At 42.5% G+C, this 20,932-nt stretch overlaps 2 protein-coding genes across 3 annotated transcripts in view; one reads left to right on the forward strand and one right to left on the reverse strand.

The window, feature by feature from the left end:
* The window catches only part of Dnmt3 (DNA methyltransferase 3), a 120,820-nt gene that overhangs the window by 57,788 nt on the left and 42,100 nt on the right, over positions 1-20,932 (reverse strand). The window contains exon 3 of one of the 2 annotated variants that reach the window (XM_071719833.1): positions 16,952-16,993. The exons of the other annotated variant lie outside the window; for it this stretch is intronic. Coding sequence (XP_071575934.1) covers positions 16,952-16,993 — 42 coding nt within the window. The remainder of the gene's footprint in view (positions 1-16,951; positions 16,994-20,932) is intronic. 2 annotated transcript variants of the gene reach the window in all.
* Positions 1-20,932, forward strand: part of Tdg (Thymine DNA glycosylase) — a 110,816-nt gene that overhangs the window by 37,989 nt on the left and 51,895 nt on the right. The window lies entirely within an intron of this gene.

Here is a 20,932-nt window from a genome sequence, read left to right on the forward strand (position 1 = left end):
ACTTTCGCGTCGGTAACGATCAATGCGAGATAAACGTCGAGACAATGAGGGAATTAAAAACACTTGGTGCATGGATACTGGTTATTGACTTTCGAAGTCACTCTCCCTTTTTTCGATAAAGCCGGTAAAAGCACGGTAAAAGCGGAGGGGTGGCCGAGCAAAAAAACAGCGAAAAGAGCACTATCACTGGAACGACTAGCGGTAGGTCAGGAGCGCGAGATGCGAGATGGATACAAATCATAAAATTTGATTGGACCGACCTAGGCCGGTTGGGGAGGAGGGTAACGCCGGCTGTGTATATCCGATATATCGACTCCAACTCGCGTATCCTCCGCGTATTTCCGGCCGACCGACGAGAAGAGGGTAGGCATGTGTGTGTATATGTATGTGAAACACGCCGATTCATTCATCCGTTTTCTCTCCTCTATTAAAAGGCACCGTGAATCGCTCTTAATGTGCAGCGGAAAAAATTGTCGAGTTTCCCTTACTCAATAAATTTCACAATCCGGTGTAACTTGACAGAAAAAGCTCTGGAATTTTCAACTTTTTCACGTATTTTATATTTTCCAGCAGATATTAACGTAATATCAAATATCAAAAAGAAGCAACGTTCGCGAATTGATAATGTTACTACTAATGATATTGTACGCCGCAAAAAACTTGTGCAAAATTGCTACATATTCATTGCAACGCTATTACATTCCCTATTCGCGATAACGTGATATTATGCTTCTGGCTAAGCTCAATTTTTCGGCGCGGAAATCGTTTTCGCGCGAAGGAATCCGGATTCGGTTTCAGGCAGACGGACGCGACAGCTCGGCGCACGCTTCATTTGAATTACATGAAAATCGAGTGGGCTTCTTGAGAACCGACACGAGAGAGTCGTTCACCGCTTTCGATCGATCGACACTGCAGATCCAAGGTGAGATTATCGCGCCTCGACCGCGAATCGCCGGTACTCGAGCGATTAAGAGTATGAGAGGAGAAGAAAGAGAAAGAAAGAGAGTTAAGGAGAAAACGAAGACCGCGGGGGTGAGATAGGGCGTAGGGCGCTCTTTGTCTCTTTTAAAACGACAAGACGAAGCGAGAGGGAGGGAACTTGAGGAGGGACTAGGAGAGAGGAATCTGAAGAGCCAAACGACGGGAGATTATTCTCGACTTCTCGACAGTCGCGATGCGACAGTGGATTAGCTACCTGCTCGGCTTAACAAGGGTGAAGCGAAAATCGATTTTGTCGATAAGACCCCACCGTCTTAACGGACTCTCTCTCTCTCTCTCTCTCTCTCTCTCTCTCTTTCTCCCGGACAGGAAAAATCAGTGATAAATAGACGAAACAGTGTCTTCGGCGCTTAGCTAACGACGTAACGTCACTGAGTACCGTAATGGGCCACTTCCGTATCTAATCGGAATCTATAATTGCACCCTTAACTTCATTTTTAGTCTTGAACTTAGAACTTATATATAGTATTCTATTATAGGTTCGTGTGTCAACGTTAATCAATCACCAATGAACGTTACGTATTTCGGGATTAATAGAATAATATTAAAGTGTATTATCGCGGATAATGTTAGCCGTCTTGTTAGCCTTGCAGGGAAGAACGCGGGAGATGTGTGTTCGAAATTTATGAATCTTCTAAGGAACCTTACATGGAATGTCAGATAGGGAAACGTCAGTGCATAACAGCTTTGTAGCGATTACAAATTAATTCGAATATGAGCTATCCTAGGCGCCCTAGGGGGGACGTTAGGCAGATATGGATTAAAGGTTTAATTAAACTCCCGTAATGTAGCGGAGATCTTCAAAGCGCAATCACACAAAGTGGAATTACCGTATACGTAATATTATCTGCAAATCTCGCGGTATTATCACACAGCAGGTTATAAATTATCGATCGGATAAACCGCCGTGCTGTGAAAATAATTGATTACGTCGAGATAGAGCACACGCTCTCATAGCCCGGCATTTATTTATGACGTCAGTACGTTGTTATGTATGTCATTACTAAATCGGACCGAAAGTATCGTTTTGCTTTTGAAGATCTGGTGTTTCAACGTGACAGGTCGGATGAAGACTTCTCCAATATCCGCTTAATAATATATTAGTGTATTATATTGAAATTATATTGAAATATCGCCCCGTTGAATCATCGTTACGATAACAAAATACGTAAGTCATATCAAACATAATAATTTATATTTCGCGATGATTTATTAATGAAGTCAAAAATATATCAATGGCTTTTACTCGATACGCTTGATGTAATTGCGTTTCGCAAGTGCTCCGGCGTCCGAGATAAAAGAATTCGCGTTAGAGATGCCACGCGCGGATGCTGGGATACGCGCATCCGCGGTCTTTCGACCATTAGGTCTTTCGCCAATTCGCAGCTCTTGTCATGCACCACGTCGTCGGCGACGTCGGAAACTGCACACAGCGCGCGCGGCCGAATTACAAAGTGGCGATTGGATAATGCAACGTTGCTGCGCGTCTTGCGCGTCGCAGGCGGCAAAACCGAGCCACGGGATCAAGCCTGTTACTATGCTAACAAAGCAATATACATATCGATGAGGTTATCGATGTGTTCTACCTTCGAGAGAAATTGCTGTGAGGCCGTCGCCGCCGCCGCCGCGCCGCAACCTACGCTTGCCGGTGCACTATGCCACGAATAACGCATAGCACGCCCATCAATATGATTAGGCCGGAGATTCTGATTGCCTTCTACCTGTCACTGCGTCTCGAAATCGCCTAACGCTGCTCAAAGCGCCCCGACGCGCACCCTTGAGAGATGCGTGCAAGCGTGAGCATGTAGCGATGCACAAAGTTACTACAAACTACAATATTGGAATTTCCAATTGTGTCTTATCATAATTATGGGAATAATTTTCTCTAAACGCCGCGAGAAAACTGACACGTCGTTCGACGATTTAACAAAACTTTCCAAACTACAGCAATACCGAAAAATATGTTTAAATCTATAATTTATTCGGTTTTACTTAATGATCAGTTTTCACATCAAGAGAGCTTTAAGAAGTTGGATAACATCCCTAATCCATCCTTTTTCCAATTTTCCTTTAATCTTTCGCGAGAACGCCACGCGCATTTCTACTATTTCTATTCGTTCTTTTCGCATTCTCGTATCGCCCGTTCCCTGCATGCTTGGTGCCAGAAATAGATAAATTTAATCTGACACGTGTGCTTTTCCTTAAAGTACTTCGGCGCACGTGCGAAGGGCCTATAGAGTTGCAAGTGGGAATTGCGCAACGTGTCGTACTGACGTAAGCGGACACTTATTCCTACTTTGACCTACACCTAAAATATACATGCATATTTCCAACATCTATTGAATTTTATTTGTAGCTTATATTCTAATTATTCTTTCTTTTCTCTGTCTCTTCTTTTATATGCAATACTCAAAATTTTAATAAAAACGCCTAGACAATAAATACAAATAATAGATATTGTTAAATAGTTGTAGGCGTTAAAAAGTTTTGCGACGCATGTTACGGTAGTGTGATCGAAAATGACGCAATTGGTTTTCACGTCCAAACTCATTTGCATGCACGATTTGATCGTTAGTACTTGATTGTCCGTGAAAAATAAAATTTAACGTTTCCCATATGCCAATAAAATGGTGATACAAAAATAGATAACACAACTAATGCAATTAGCAAAATATGTTAGCGAACTTACACGAGTAAATTCGTGAAAGTAAAAGAATGCCTGCGCGATAGACATTGTACGATGGGTAGTTTGCGTCTTACATGTCATTAACATAATTTCCTCTACATATAAAGTTTCGTGAGTTCATTTACCTTCATGTCGATTTAATGTCTCTCTTAATATTTTATAAAATAAAATCGTGTAAGCCCGAGGACAATGATAGGTTCTGCATTATTGTTAATTATACGAGGTCTGGCTATAAAATTCACGAACTTTATTGTCAGACTTCGTACACGTGTTAAACCGTGCGAAAAAAAGAAGCTTTTAATGTCATAATGCAAACAATGTCACTGTAAATCATCCGTCTTAGTATTTTCTTGGTCATATTTATGCACCCTCTTATTCATTTTTATTTGGCATAACTTCGCGTCTCTCTCTCTCTCTCTCTCTCTCTCTCTCTCTCTCTCTCTCATTCTAATTAATACACGCACAAGAAAAAAAGAAATTATAGGCGGTAGTGTAAACGTATAATTACGCTTGTAGCATACATTTAGAAGGATAATTAAAATCATTAGTTGGCATTTATTCAGTGACTTAATTAAAGCCACCGTGACTTACTTCATCGCTGTATGTTATTACTCCGTGCGTAATCAGCAAGGTTCAGAAACATAAGTCACTAAACTTTTATTTGTACAAAGAAAAATTCGTATCAAAACTATTCTTGGACTGTTCTTCTTTTATGTAAAAAGAATCCTATAACACAATTGTCAATAAAATCTTAAAACAGTTTTACATATTAATATATTTATAAAAAATAATAGCCCTAATTTTGCTAATCTTTCAGGATAAAAATATTTAAAAAATCTAGTTTTAGAAAATATATATCTTCTTATTGTAAAAGATTTAAAACTAGATATTACAACTATAGAACACTAAAAGCAGAAAAGAAAGGTTCGAGATTCACCTACACAAACCTCTCCCTCGCCTCGAAACACTTGAAAAATGAGTCTCACTTGTGTCTTACGAGATCACGCCCCATTTTCAACTTGACCGTCAGCAGCGCTCCTTTAAATCAGATTCTGGTTTAGGGTCAGAGTTCAAAATCGGCCGGCGCGGCGAAATAGTCGAGGCCACGCGTGCTCGCTCGTTCCATCGAGGGTTCCGTCGCGCGCGAGCGGTGCACGTGTCGGGGATCGACAGTTTTATGAATGGGGACCACACGTGGTTCGAACGCTGCCCCGATACGCAGCATACCGCTTCCGCGAGGCAGTTAGGTGAATAAAGAAAAAAGAGGGAGAAAGGAGCGAGAGTCTCGAGCGGCAGGAGAAAAAGGAGAGGAGCCGACATTGATGGGGAAAGGGTAGGTGAACGGGGGCGAGGTAGAAGGAGAAGAATAAGAAGAAAAAGAACGGAAGGAGGTGGAGGAAGAAGAGGAAGAAAAAGCGGTGGAACTCGGTCGTCTACCCCGTAATTTATAACTGGAAACTCGGAACTACGGCGCGACCTAAGGCGATATGTCGATTTCACCCAGGGGAATCTCCCCCCCCCCCCCCGCTCGACTCGCGCGCAGTTTGCCGAAGGTCATTCGACCTTCGACCGGAATCGATGCTCGCTTTGGTGATTCGTTTCTCCGTCTGTCTATTCTTTTTCTTCCCGCTCCGCGCTGCCTTATGTTCGCGCGACGTGCCGTTCGCCGACGGTTTCCGACCAACCATTTCTTAAATTTACAACAGATTCCCTAAATCGGCCTTTCAATCCAAATGTTTTTTCTTTTGCTGATATTTTTAATATTATCGTTATTGTTAAGAAAAATAATTTGTTTTTATGAAAGTGATTTAACTTCTTTTCATACAGGCGAGAGAAAAAGAGTCTCCACGCTTATTAAACGAAATATCTTTCATGAGATGGACCAGACTCACTCCCAGAATTTTTGGAAAATTTTTTGATGGGTCGTGATCAATTCTGCGCCCCTCCCAACGTGTATTTTATTTCCGAACGGTAGACGTACACACGTCAGTTATCGTTTTAATTCGGTTACGCCACACGGACTAGGGTGATATGTTGATTTCACCCAGGGGAATCTATTTCGATTGTGGGAGGTTATTCGACGTTTCGTTGCTGATACGCGTTCTACAATTCGATTCGCTCTTTTGTAACTTTTTTTAATTTGAATTCTTTAATAAGCTTTACCCATCAGGAAAATTAGAACTTTTCCATCATCAAATGCGAACAATGTCCCAAGAGTAATCGAATTTCATGAAGTTTTCGTGGTTCCCTGGCCGAAAATACACTTTTAAAATAATAAAAGGAAGACTGTTAATTAAAAACAAAAAATAGCAGTCGACTTAAATGATATCGGTGGTAAACTTGTAATTCTATAACTATTCACAATGATCCTCCTCCGATTACAGAATATTTGCCACATTAAGTTACATAGCGCTTTTACTTTCCTGCATATGCGTCGTTGGTAACTTCCGCGATACTCGGTGTAACTACGTAACGACGCATAATTTTGAAAGTTTAACGGTGCAGCGTATATTCCTATTTTGCCGTGAATTTCCTTGGAACGCCGGGATAGCATTAATCTTACTTGAAAATAGTTCTGCATTCCGGGTTTCGCACTACAATGCGTAACTCGAAACTCGCGCGGCATGTGCATTAATGTTTCAGTAGGATACTGAGAAATTAAGTACTCGTCTGACGTTATCGATCCCCCTGATCCCACCTATCATTGCACTTTCAAGTGGCGTTATTAAAAACGCTTAGCGTAGATGCACGGTAAACAATAAACAACCGGGGTTATTGATAAAGGTGTTATTCTCGTGAAGCAGTTCACAACTATCAACTGAGTGTTAAATTTTCATAGCCAAGTCGTGTAAAAACCATAAGACACAGTTAACGAAGTTTAAATCGATGAAAAGTTTCCTAAACGTATGAAGATGTAAAAAGATTGCTAGTGATTTTTATCTTGATAAATTTAAATCCTACGGAAAGAACGGTTTAGCTGAAGTATCTAAAAATTTAGCTAGATACAGATCTGAAAATAATTTTGTTGCACCATCAAAATAATTATAGTAGGTCGCCGAAGTATGATGATAATGCTGTAAAAAATGTTGATATTTTTAGCAATCAGTTTGAGTGTTCTACATAATTATTTTGATGGTCCAACAAAATTATTTTCTGTAGCTAGCTAAAGTTTTAGATATTTCAGCAAAACCGTTCTTTCTGTGTGCAATATGAAACCTATTACAACACCAATGACGAAATAAAACTAATGACATACATCTACTTTCCTTTTCTTTCGCCAATAACGGAACGTGTGTTGTAAGAACGATCGAAAATATCGCTAAGTCTCTGCCGTTAGTACGAATAATCATTGTTTGCTTTTGCATTTAATCTTGTGCATGAACTTATCAAATAACTTTCTCGTTGTAATCTCGTTCGTTGTTTGCAGCACGTCGAGAAACTGAACCCCCGAACTTTGTCATTATCAATCGATATACCTATATGCAAGCGAACCTTCATACATACCTACGCGAGCGTGGAAGTGAATGCTCGCCGAAAATAATTATTCGACTGCTTAGGAAAGCCCGAAGAAAAATAACTGGGCGACGTCGTAAATTAACGTAACACGGTTGGCGAACACGAGGCAAAGGGGGGCCGGTAGAGGATGCACATTGTGAGCGCGAAAGGCATTACTTCGGTACATACCGCGCGCTATTAGTTCGGTATACTTTGGTACATACCTCCCCGGAACACAGTGAAAGAATTCTTCGGTATGCCGCGGTACGTGCCGAAGCATACCGGTCTAATAGTTTGTGTTACATATATTGGCGGACCGGCGGCAGCGGCGGCGGCGGTGGCGCTCTATACTTGAAGCACGCGCCCCCCAAGAAACTCGTTTCGTCGAATAACACAAAATTCTGCCAGCGAGCGAGAATTAATATTGACATAAATTAAATTCCCTCAGAGCTTGATCGCGCGCGAGCTTCCCGAGCGCACCCGCATTCCCGAATCCATTTTTCAAATTCACGTACAGCGCCAGCCTCGACGACGTCGCGATTTAAAACACGAAACCCCTTTCCCCAGCTTACGAGGGAGAAATAGAGATAGAGACAGATAGGTAGATAGATAGATAGATAGATAGATAGATAGATAGAGAGAGAGAGAGAGAGAGAGAGAGAGAGAGAGAGAGAGAGAGAGAGAGAGAGAGAGAGAGAGAGAGAGAGAGAGAGAGAGAGAGAGAGAGAGAGAGAGAGAGAGAGAGAGAAAGGGAGTAGAGATTGATCTATCATTTCAAAAGTAAATCTTATCTTTATTCTACTCCACACCACATAATACGATTGCAATAATTTCTCGTTTGAAGAGATAGTGAGGTGGGTTCAGGTCAAAAATTACTGTCCCTTAATTGAGACTTCGTTAGTTTTGATGCAATAATTTTAGACCACGCAAAAGCCAAATGATTTTCACGGTAATGACTTGAAATAAATTACGTGTCATGGCTATTCTTGTAATTCTGATTTACGGTTGTCAGATTATTCAAAATTAATTAAATTTTCAGTAAGGAAATTCATAGAAGCTACAACTTTATCTTACACATTTTGACATCCTGATAGTTACTCCGTATCTCTGTTCTATACGTCAAATGCATTTGCGCACAGTCCAAAGAGGATCGCCAGCATCCGTGGATCGGATCTCTAACGTAAAGGGGAATTTCAGTCGGTTTCCCCTCACGGCCGACTGCTCGTGTAGCGATGACTCTTTTATGTAAATCACGTAAACGTCGCCGCAGGAGAGCCATCGGCGCCGCGTTAACATTACGCAAAAGTTTGCCATCGCCGTCGCCGTCGTCGACGTCGTCGAGAAGAGCTTCCGACTTCGAAAACGTCGAAGGACGATCGTGCGCAGCGCGGACACGCGTGGGGTTATTATTTGGCTCGTAAATTTTTATTGCGCACGCAGGGCTTCTTTTTTACGAGAGTCATTACGTCGTTGCCACGTAAGGCTGTGCCAGCCACTCCTCAGAGCGACCCTTATTTCCTTTTTTTTTTTTTTTCACTTTTCTCGGTCACTCTTTCACCTCTCTCCTCCTCCTATTTCTATCCGCTCTCTTTTTCTCTTTCTGTGGCACAGATTTACATACAGAGACAAGGACCTACCAGGCACACTCGTGAGAGACGTGGGGCTCGAGTTTCTGGTGCCCTTTCCCTGCTCCCTTTGTCAAAGGCCAACCTTTTGTGCACGGTTTTTCGTGGAAAATCGAGTTAAACGAGATAGTCAAAGCAATATATCCCGATATTATTCCTCCGCGGGATTATGATGTCTGTAGAGCATCCACTTACGAGTTTTTTGACGACGCGTAGGGAATTGCGATAGAACTTGAACGTTTCTTACGGAGTGCTCTTGCTAAATCACATCATAATTATGCTCGTTTAATTTAGTATAAAGCCCTTGTAATACTAGTCTCTTTGCGCGATTATTTCTTCTCTTTACATAACGAGATATGTATATTACAATGTATATTATTCAATATAACATTACGATATTGCGTTATTAATATATATATAATTAATTTAATATTGTTTGTAATATACAGATTTGGCAAGCCAGAGCTCTTGCATTTTTCCCTTAGAAACTACTCGATCCAAAATTAATCAAAGAACTCGATCGAATTTTATACAGCTCTAATTGTGACAAACTCCTACTCCTATACGTGATACGTTACATATCTTCCAACAGATGCGCAATATTGTCGCGACTTTTCTATTGTACTCGGGTCCTGAATGAACCTCGACGCCCACTCTCGCGTCCATTAACGAGCGCACAGCTTGGCTCTCGAATCACGCTCGTTTCTCGCACTCGGGACTGAAAGGTACTGTTGTGCGGTTTTCTGACCGGATCGTCCCCGAAGGAGACGCCTTTACCGCCATACGATCGCCCCCTGTCCGAATACACATACACACATACATACATATATCCCGAGATCGACGTGGGGAAAAACCTCTCGCGTAGGCGGAGGACGAAATCGTCCGTGAAACGAGTCTTCTCGCGAGCGGGCAGGCGGGCGCGACAACCGGGGCGAGAAAGGATTTTCGATAATCCCAGGACTTGAAAGCGAAGGACGAGCGAGAGCGAAGGGCGCGGATCGCGCGAACGGGGATGGTCGCCGCACCGCGGTCTGCCTGACCTCACCTAACTTAATGCCGGAATCTGTAAGGTCCCTCGGTTGATATTTTTTTTCTTCCCTTTTTTTTATCCTTCGAGACTTTTGGTGCAACAATAAAATACCTTGGCCGGGTGCTGGCCGCAATGGAGAGAAGGAGGAACGAGGAGATGCGCATATATAGGAGTGAACGGGGAGAAATCGGTGGAGAGACAGAGGGATGAGAGGAGAGCAGGGGGAGTGACAGAGAGAGAAAGAGAGAGAAAGAGAGAATGAGAGAGCGAGAGAGCGAGAGAGAGAGACCAGTGGTGGTTTTTCGTTATCGACATTTTCCACGGCGCGTCAGGGTGTGCGTGAGAGTACGTGCGTGAGCTTCTCTCGTTGCCCCCTTCGTACGTGGGCACGTGCCTGTGTATATATATATATATATATATATATATGTGGGAGATGCGGTATGTATGTGTGTGCGCGCGCGCGCTCGCGTAGATGGCCGAGGCACGGTGTGGGTGGGAATTTGTGTGTGCGTGTGCGCGCGTACATGTCGATGGGTTGGCTCGCTTGCACGCGCTATGTATGTGGGTATAAGCTACGTGTACGTGCGTGCGCGCGCGTATATATGTATGTGTGTAGAGTTTTCTGGAGGTTTCCCCTAGCAACGAGCAGCAGCACCAGCACCAGCCACAGCCCGGCTTAGGGGTAGCTACGAACCCCACGCGAAACGCGTACGCTGCCGCCGCCACGATCGGCCGCTGGTTCCCCGATATCCCGCGATCGGGAATCGGGGAAAAACCGTTTTTGTTTCCGGTCCCTCGGCGTCTTACCCTTCGTCGAGGAAAAGTTTCCGGATGTTAGCCGTGCACGTTGAAATATTCACGCGATCGAAGATACGATTGACTCGAAGGTCGGCAATGCATATTGACCCCGCTAACATGCGCCAACTCGATTGACATGCCAAGAACAGATCGATATATGAAGTAATTTAATTAAGTTTAATTTAAGTTGAGCGTAAAAAAAAGCACACGACTGAGGTACGAGAAAGATGTCTTTATAATATAAAATTATGGAAAGAAAATTGTAAGATAGAGAGCACAACAAATGATATATTTCATTCTTTAATCACCACTGATTAATAGAAAATTATTACAAATATAAAGATGACGTTTAAAGGGATTTTCAATGGAAAGAAAACTCAAATTTACTAAAGAACCTAACAACGACATAACATGCGATTTTAAATGTGAAATATCCAACGATCAATTCTTCCGATTATTTCATACAATATAGTTTCTCCAAATGTTGGATATCCATTTTAAAAAAATTTATGTACGTTGATCTAGGAAGCTCCTGTGACATAGTTTAGAATTATAAAAACGGTTCGGATTTCGTCAGATAAGCGCGAGAAAGAAGCGCAAAATGAAATTTGAGTTTTTCTTCTTATCCGCTTTCGTCAAGTCGCGGGTTTAATCTTTTTACGTGCTGCACGCTAGTAGACTCCTCTAGCAAGGATTAAGATCGACGTGAATTAGATTGTGCACTGTCCTTCGTCGTTTCCGCGAATAACGCCGGCTTTCGCGTAATGCACTTATGGCAGGGCAGCAGGGCAGGGCGCGAAAGCGTGTAACGGCATTTTGTAGTAATATCGTTGTTACGATTGACGGGCCTGGCAAGTACTTTATTGAAATCGTGCAGTCGTTAACGAGTCGGACTATCTCGGTACGTTGACGTGATTCAAGAGAGAGAGAAAGAGAATCGCGCATTGACGCGCGTGGATTTATATTTGCGTCGCGATTTTAATCGTTCACGTCAACGCGACGATATTGTCCGCGAAGAATCCCGGATAACGATTGACGATGACAGAAGGGGAAGAGTCTCTCGCGCGTCGCATTGAAAACGCGACTGTCTCTTTCGACGACTAATGTTGCGATAAATAAACGCGCACCGGTGAATTCCGATACTGGCCGCTCGAGAATGCGGCTGTCGAGTCTGAAAAGCTACAAAACGACCCGCCAGAAAATGTCGACCATCCTTGATTATTATTACAGCGATCCCTCCAAATGGCTTTATATGACAACGAACAAAAAAGACGTTATTCAGAGGTGTCTATTACCTCGTTTAACCTTATATCGTCCTCATTACTTTTAGTGATAGTACTTTACTTGATTGTGCAACGAGATTCTTACGAAAGATCCGATAAAATTTCAGCTTAGAAAAAGTCGCGAAGCTTTACTTTCGACGATCAAGTTATTATCCTAAACGGCCTCTTTGCGCGAATTAAATGACTCTCGTGCAGGGAAACGCGAACCGTACGAGATATCCGTACGAACCTAAGCCAACTAAAAAGCGAGCAGCGCTCGCCGATGTTTCTCTACGCGAAAATACGTACGCGCGCATTTCCATAGAGGAGAGAAAAAAAGGGGTAGTCGCGAAAGTAGAATCTCGCCCCGGCCGAAAGCCCGTCAGAAATCAAGTTTCCCGGCATAGGCGGGACTTTGTTTTCAAACATATTCCGTTCCTGTGCCGGGGTAAAAAGCACCAGGAGCTCCGATTTCACGAGGAAACCCCGGTGCTGAATCAGATGGTGCGGCGCGGGCGCCGAGGGCCGCTCACGCTCACGCGCACGCACACGGCCAGATACGCGGCGCATCGCGCGTTGCCGCTGGTAACTCAATCCGAGGAGTTTCGGCGAAAAGTGTTGTATTACTGGTGTGCTATTTCTCTGATCCCAGATCATCTTCATTCGCGCGGAATTTCGAAACGGCGCAAAATTCGCAGCCCCCAGCCCACGGCACCATCGATCCAGCCCGCGCTCGCAGTTCGGACGCGCGCACCGGTAGCTCGCGCGTGGAACGCGAATGGCTCCTCTTTAACGCCGAAATTCCTCGTCCAAACTTTTTTTTCCCTTTTAAACCTTACTAACGTATTTCGAGATTTGATTATCTCGTACAATTATAATAGGCAGTGATCATAAGATACTTGAAAAATATGCATCTTCTGACGTTAATTAATATACGCTTTGCTTAGAGAACGAGAGCTTAATTTTTGCCGAGCTAGTAAAGTTCGATATAATATCTCAAATCCTGATTATTAAAGTCGCAAAATGATCGTTGTTTCTCTGAAGTTAATGTTTAGCATCCGTCTTGGAAGCGCCAGATACTAACTTGAAATTTAATACAAGTTATTACTATATTGATCAATCGACAGGTTCTCCTCGCGATTCGAGCGCGCAAAAGGACTTTCGAGATGAGCGATTCACAGTACGGATGCATGGAAAGGTCTCGAAACGTAGCTCAAAGCCTTCGCTACGTGAGAGCGTTGGAAAGAGCAAGATAGAGCGGGAAAGAGAGGGATCCACAGAGAGAGAGAGAACGGAAGAGAGAGCGAGAGAGCGAGAGAGCGAGAGAGCGAGAGAGAGAGAGAGAGAGAGAGGGAAGAGTACTCTCTCTCCATTCCTCTTGCCCTCGTCTCCCTTCACTCCACCCCCGCCAATAGCCCTAGTCGTTTCCAGCAAGTACTTCTATGTACCAACCATCTCCTACACGCTACCCTTATATACGTTGTATATTTACCTCCGTGGCATGTACGCGCGCGAGCGCACGTCTGCCTATGTACGTATGTACCGTATGTATGTACACCGGGGCCCGCGCGGTACATAGGTCCGAGCGCTACATAAAAAGCACATGGGGCAGGTATAGCTCCGGCTGAAAATTATTCCGAGTATTTTCGAATTAGCGCGTCGGAAGCGGAGGAAAACGCGCCGTTCGGTCGGACGCGCGGCGAGCACGGCACGCTACGCGAAATGCGCTTCTCGCTACGAGGCGCCGCGCGATGCAACGTCTCGTTTCTTGAACGCGCCCGAAACGGCTCCTCTCTTCTCATCTCCGAGGCACTGAAATTCCGCAGCGACGCGTTGTTGGCGACTGTACCGGGCTTGCTCTCTCTTTCTCTCTCTCACTCTCTTTCTCTCTCGCTCTCCCGCGGTATAGCACACATACACACACACACACACACACACACACATATAACGTTTTCGAGCAGCTCCGGAGAATTTTCGGAGTCGCCATTGTTGTCGGGGTAGGTGGGCCGCGAGGCGGAATTATTCGCGGCGAGCGTGTTCGAGCGAGTTCACGAGCGAACGAGTAACTAAGGTGGCTCGATTTTTAAATTGCAAAAGCGCGCCGCGTCCACGTGTTTCAGATTCTGTTACGCGGAAAAATAAGAGAGTCGCGCGGCACCAAACGTGCGATTCAGCTAGCACTTTGCATTTTGTGGACTCAAAATTAAGATTACCATTTGCATCTCGATTAAAATAATCATTTTCTTTCCTTACCTAACATCAGCGTCGCGAGTCGAAGGAAATCTGATCCGATTTTTTAATTGAATTGGAGTCACACTCGCAAGATTCACCAACACTCGTATCGTAAGTACGAACGCGCGAATACGGTGTCTGTAATGACTTTTGCATTAATCTCGATATTCATCGCCGCCATCAATTTCCTGCGTCGATGCGTTATTCGATTTGACCGCGAATATTGAATCGCCGATTATCGATCGTAATCGACTAATGAATAATGCCGATGACACTGACGCTCGATAGATTTAATATTACAGTTCGATTTATCAAACGCCTCTAAATAAATTTCTTTAATGGCTTGAAAAGGAATACGTATAAAATAAAATATTGAGTAAAAATACCGGTATAATTTTATCCGACATTTATATTCATTGAAAATTTTTATTATTTAATTAACAACTTTCAATGCGGCTTTATGTACGTTGCACGTCGTGCCTTATATAACGTAGACCGATATGAAGCCATAAAATTCCACGACTATGCCATGGTAGTTGCCGGCTCGACTGTACGTCGAGGCTGGCGGTATCTTTTATCTCCTTTCAACTTGTGCGACCTTAGGAACCGCCATGGTCGGCTGCAGGAACAGTCCGAGAAGCAAACTTGACAGATTACGATTACCGAAATGAATGTCCTTCGAAGCGTCATTATCCGTTTCATTTAATCCGTTTTACACGGCCTTCGCGACTTTTTTTTTAGATAACGCTAAAGTGGCTCTAATCTTTACGATTTTCCAATCCGAAGTTCTTCGTTTCGTTCATCGAAGACTATACGTATCTCGTAAGAAATGAAAAAAAAAAGCCATTTCGCGAAGTGCATCGTTTCTTTCGCATTACGCCACCGTTTCTCGAACATGTTCGAACAAGCTGCTTTTCCCTCAGAATTTCTGAGTGACGTGCGTCGCTCCGGTGATGATGCACACTGGGATATAAGTTGCGTGAAGTTCAGCGGAAATCTTTCGTCCTAACCATCCCCGTCGCTCTACCTTAGAACGCTCAAGAAACCCTCGCTACGAGGCGGCATGATGAAATCGTACGACGCGAAAGTATCCCGGATACGCGTAAGATTCGGTGAATATCACGAATAGGAAATATTCTCGTCGTATCTAGTAGCTAGGTGAAAAAAATTCGGGAAGCGTTCCTGCTGGATTCACGTCTGTTATATTCAGGTACGTGAGAAACTCTGGTAGAATACACGGGGTGTCCCGTAACCATCCCTACATTTTACTGGCGTATTCCGAATATTAAAGTTAAAACTCCTAATGACAGAGATAAAAATCCCGAATGTCGAGATCGTAATAATTTTCGATTTGCCACAATTTTCTATCAATGCTGGCCAATGATATCCAATAGAGTTTGCGTGTTCGCGTTACGCAATTACGCGTACACGCGTACCGATCTGTCATCTATTATTGATTATCAGATATTGATTATCGACGACGGTAACCTACATTCAATCGTTTTCTTAAAGTGCTCTTTACTCATACGCGCTGATAAGCTCACGGCAATTCAAACGTGAATATGTTATCGCCAAACAATCACGTACAATAAATTTCTTTATTCATTTAATCGCGCGTGAAAATCTATACTCAGTTTTGTTCAATATGTTTTGGGCAACGGACAACATTCAAGCATTTTTAATATAAACATAAATATCGTTTTATATTTCAAACAATATACAGGCAAATTATTAATAAATATGGATGGGCTATAAAAGATTAAGATAAACCAGACTCGTTATAGATAAAAACAGTTAATAATAATTAGTACGTTCATCATTAAATGTATTAATAAATGAATTAATTGTAACACGTTATGTAACCATAAAATATTTCTTTCTTTTATTTATTTATTATTTATGACATGTATGAAAATTATAGTGATGTATATTGAAGAAAGTGTGCGAGTATTGTTATACATCTGTGTGTGTGTGTGTATGTGCATATTAGTATATTTTTTCTTTTTATATAATATTTAATCCTAGAGATAAAAAGAGACCAAACCTCAAATTTTATTCAAGAGATATCTAGAAACGAAAAAGCAATGCATTTAAATATTAACAGCGTCTCCCTATAGTTATATATTTTTTATTATAAATATGTACAAAATATAATCTTCTTGCTGCAATCCTCATCGTCCAGCCAGGAGATACGAACATCATGAAATTCATAAAGGAGTTGAAATAGACGATTCATTTAAAAAAATGTATTTTACCTGTGCCTGTAATATTCTTTACTTTTCTCTGTTTTCCTTTATTTTTCATCATTTATATAATTACCTCAACAACTTAATCAATTGTAACATTTGATATTTGAAAAAATTGTCTAATAACATCATTAATATATCGTGTCTTATGATGTTCTTAAATGTGTCTCTTGAAAATTTCAGTCTGGTGACTTGGCAAAAAATGAAAAGAGATAATAAAGTCTTCATCGAGAAAAAATCACTCTATTAGCCATCATTTTTTACCAAGCTTACTCTATCTGTGAAATTATTTTCACGCTTGCAAGCATATTTATTGTAAATAAACAGCAACACGCATTTCCTTACGATTAAATATTCATATTTATACTGATTCGTCTTAGCCCATCCATATTAACGCAACTGATCTATGAAAAATCTCATATATTTTATCTTTAATATTCCTACTCTCTCGATTCAATATACAATAACATTTATGTCTATCAGACGCAATCATTTTTTTATAGAGTTATCAGTTTAGACTCGTTAGATTTCACAGATCGTTGCCTCGGTATAAAATAAAACAATATCTCGTCACTCACCGATCGGCGCGCAGCGGCGGAGTTGGTCGAGCCACGTATGATCTGTAAAACACAAATACATACGAATTACAGCGACGTACAAAACAATCGACGCTAATCGACGCAATCGACGCTAATCGTCGCGCGCAAAATCATCATAAACGATCGAGTCGACAGTGACGAAACGTCACGAAACGACGTGAAGAGAGTCACTCACCCTGCGGTTGCTCCGCCGTCGCCCGACGCCTCCTCCCAGGCCTCCTCCTTCTGCTCTCGGGCGTCCCCGTAGCACTCGCAACACTCATTCGCGAGAATACGGCTAATTACGAGCGTGCGACACTTTGCACACGGCACTCCCGGCATTGTCCCGAGTAACGCAACGCGAAGGAGACGCGACCGTACGATCGTCCGCGACATCGAAATTCATGCCATCCGACGGATAGACGCGACGCGAGTGTTGGTCCGCGGCCCAAATTAACTGCGATGCTCCGTTAAAAACAGTGCCGTCAATCTGGTTGCGACACGTCGTGGAGTCAATTCGATACGATCGAGATGTGTGTGTGTGTGTGTGTGTGTGTGTGTGTGTGTGTGTGTGTGTGTGTGTGTGTGTCCGTACGATAAATAAATTGATAGATCATATCTTTCCACTACTTTCCCTCGACGTTCTTTCGTACCGCTTCGATGCGTAGAAGACGCTGTCTGTTTCGAACAAGTAGATCGCGCGGAATACCTTGGCGAGACGGAAGAACAGCCGGCGACGAAGGCACGCTCGAGCTTCGGCTCGAGCGTTCCGCTCGACGCCCGCGACGCCGAATTGATAGATATCGCGTCCCGATTGATAGATATCGCGACACGAGATTAATTTGCGCCCAAATTTACCAACTAAATCGAGGCCGCGACTCGGAGTCGATCCGCTCCGCGCGACGCTCCGGCTCCGTTAGAAACAGCGTCGCCAACCTCCGCGCTCCCCCGTGAGAAGCAGTGATACCACGCGAGTCAAATTAATATCTGAAAGCGTACCATCGAGATTCAACGATTGATATTTCAAACGCGAAAAACTTCGCGAAACGCATGGCGTGTACGATTGAAAAACGTCGACATATATCGACGCCTTTTCCGTCGTTTCTTTTGCATGCTTTCACGTCCCGTCGCTTCGATGCTTCTGTGCCGTCTACTTCGAACAAATAAATCGCGCGCGAGATATAATTTTGCGACGAACGACCGCGAAACGTCGTCGCGTCGTAACGACCGTCGTACGGATCGCGTCTATCGCGCACTATCGCGCGAAGGGGAATAACAAATAACAACACACGGAGCGGCGCGCGGCGCGGCGCGGCGGCCGGGCCAGCCGGCGCGCGAACGTAAACAAAGTAACCTTGAAAACGGCGCGGCCTGGCCGTGAGCCTGGAGCCATCCAAACACCTTGTAACGTACCCAGTCGCGTCGTCACCGGTCGTCACCGGTTTAATTTCGACATTTTGTAATATCTCGATCAATCGCGCGTGCTAACAACTGTCCGGCGTCCGCTCGGGAGGAAGAACAGCGCGGATTTGCGTCTCGTCACGAGAATGAAATCGAGGTATGCGTGCGCGCATATATGAATACGTGTATACATGTACGCACGTGTTGCTATGCGTACGCGATTGTACGAAAAACAAGTGTCGGGTGCAATGTAAAAATCAGTTCGCCGCCACCGTCGCGAAATATCCGTAACAAAATACGTCGGGTGTCAGACACAACGCCGGATTGGTAGTGAGTGGTTATTCGCTCGCGAGAGGAACGAACGCGTTTGGATGCTCCTGTCGCGACTCGCGACCGCGTTCCGAGGGATGATAGCGCTACGACGCAGCGAGAGAGAGAGAGAGAGAGAGAGAGAGAGAGAGAGAGAGAGAGAGAGAGAGAGAGAGAGAGAGAGAGAGAGAGAATGAGAGTCTATGCACATGCACTTCAGCCTTGCCGCGTGAACGGCACAAAGTTAACGATGTAAGTACAACAGCTCTCCGTCATGGCTAAGTCGCAGGAGCGGAAGCGTTATCGCGAAATAATCGGCGCATTAGGAAGTAAGCCGAATATTTTGTTCCTTGCGTCTCCAAGTGATAAACGGGCATTGTCTTATGTTAAATCTATAACGTTTATCCGAGAAACGAGAGTTTATCTTCGCCTTGATTGAGAAAATATTTGCGTCAATTAGTGTTTATTACTTATACTATTATTCATTTCGAGAGGAATGATATCGCGCGTTAAACTCAAAATCACGATTTTACAAAACGAGATAGGATCGACGTGTAATGCGACGATTTATATATATATATATATAATCTTAATTGTCTTCTTAATTTATTAAAGTCGCGTGATTTTACTCTTGTCGAGGCGCGTAAAATCGGATAAAAAGATTAATAACAAATCAGTTTCTATCTATAAATATCTTTCCGATCGAAACGAAAATAGAAATCTCGTTCTTCAAGTGAATATTAGATTTCATAATTTTTTCAAGTGAGGCAATTAATCACCTGTTTAAATTGATATAACATGTAAGAGAATAAATAGTTTGCACATAGCAGTTATAATTTGCTAACTGATTTATAACATTGCTATAGCGAACGTAAAATAATGCATAAAATCAATCTCTAATCGAGAGAAAAAGTTAAATAATTTACTAGGTGATAGATCGGTAAACGTATATGCATAATTATAAACTTCACACGATATGAGTAATTTTAATTATTTATAAATCAATAGCCACTGTGTAATATATTGTATAAAAAGTATTATAAACTGCAATTCTATTATATAAAATTATACAGAAGATTGTAATTTGATGGTATAGAAAATTTCGACGCTTTATTAGAATTTCCGACTTAAATAAATCTCCGCAATGAACTTTTAAAGTATTGTGATTGCAAAACAACTCGTGTAATATCAAATGCGCAAATATTTAAAAAAAATCGTAAAATCATGAACTGACTAATAATATCTACTAAAGAATTGTTTCATTGTGTATCTTGCAGAGATTTTTCTATAAACAATTATATTTAATTGCGCTGAAGTATGGCATTGCGAGATGATATAAAAATGTAATGGGTCTAAGTTTCCTTAAGTAATAATGCACCCCGAGATGAATCATTCAGCGGGCTACAGCGCGAAAATCTACCGTTTATAAAACTATGCACTTACGCGCGGTATGCCCTGCTTGCAACGTTTCCGCGGATACAACTTTTTCTTACTTTTTTCAGCTAGTCGTAACTTTTTCGTGAGAGAGGCGGAAACGCGCGTACTACAATTATGAGGATTAGCAACGCATTTTAACGGTAATTTCTTGCGCGATAGAAGATTTCGTGAAAATAAACCCCGCTGCAGAGGAAGCTGTTAATGTATTTAGCCGTAGTCCCTTTTGCAGCATAATCGATCGTATTAAAAGGACTTACATTGACCCTGTTTTTATCAATTTTCATTAATTTTTATTAATTTTCGTTAATTCTAATTCGTCAGAGTCTTGTTAAATTTTTTATTTTTTCATAACTCGGTAATTGACATTTAGCTGAACTAGACGCGATATAACACCTGACGCCGTATTCCTTCTATCGACTTTCACGCAGAAAATAATTTTTATACGACGATACGATTGCGTTTGCAGTTTTTTGAGTGCTCGCAGATATGTGCGGTTGAAAAAAAAAACAAATAAAGCGAAAAATGTAGTGATTCGCAGATTCTCCACGTGAATGTAATATCGATCGAAACTCAGAACTATCTATCAAATATGAAAAAGAGCACGTTGAAAAATAATATCGGTTGCAAATTATATTTACACATATATGTCATGTTTCCAACATATGTCTCGTTTGAAAAAGTAGGGTGAGAGAGTTTGTGTGTTGTCGAAGAATTTTTTCCCCGCGAGAGAGAGAGAAATATGGCAACATAATTGAGTGTAATTTATAAATCGGGAACCCTCGTCCTTACGATGGCGGAAAAGAAAGACAAAGAGAGAGAAAGAAAGGAAGAAGG

The sequence above is a fragment of the Temnothorax nylanderi genome, unplaced genomic scaffold (assembly GCF_030848795.1).
Source record: "Temnothorax nylanderi isolate EJ_2023f unplaced genomic scaffold, tnyl_v1.0 TNYL_tig0312_pilon, whole genome shotgun sequence".
Taxonomy (NCBI): domain Eukaryota; kingdom Metazoa; phylum Arthropoda; class Insecta; order Hymenoptera; family Formicidae; genus Temnothorax; species Temnothorax nylanderi.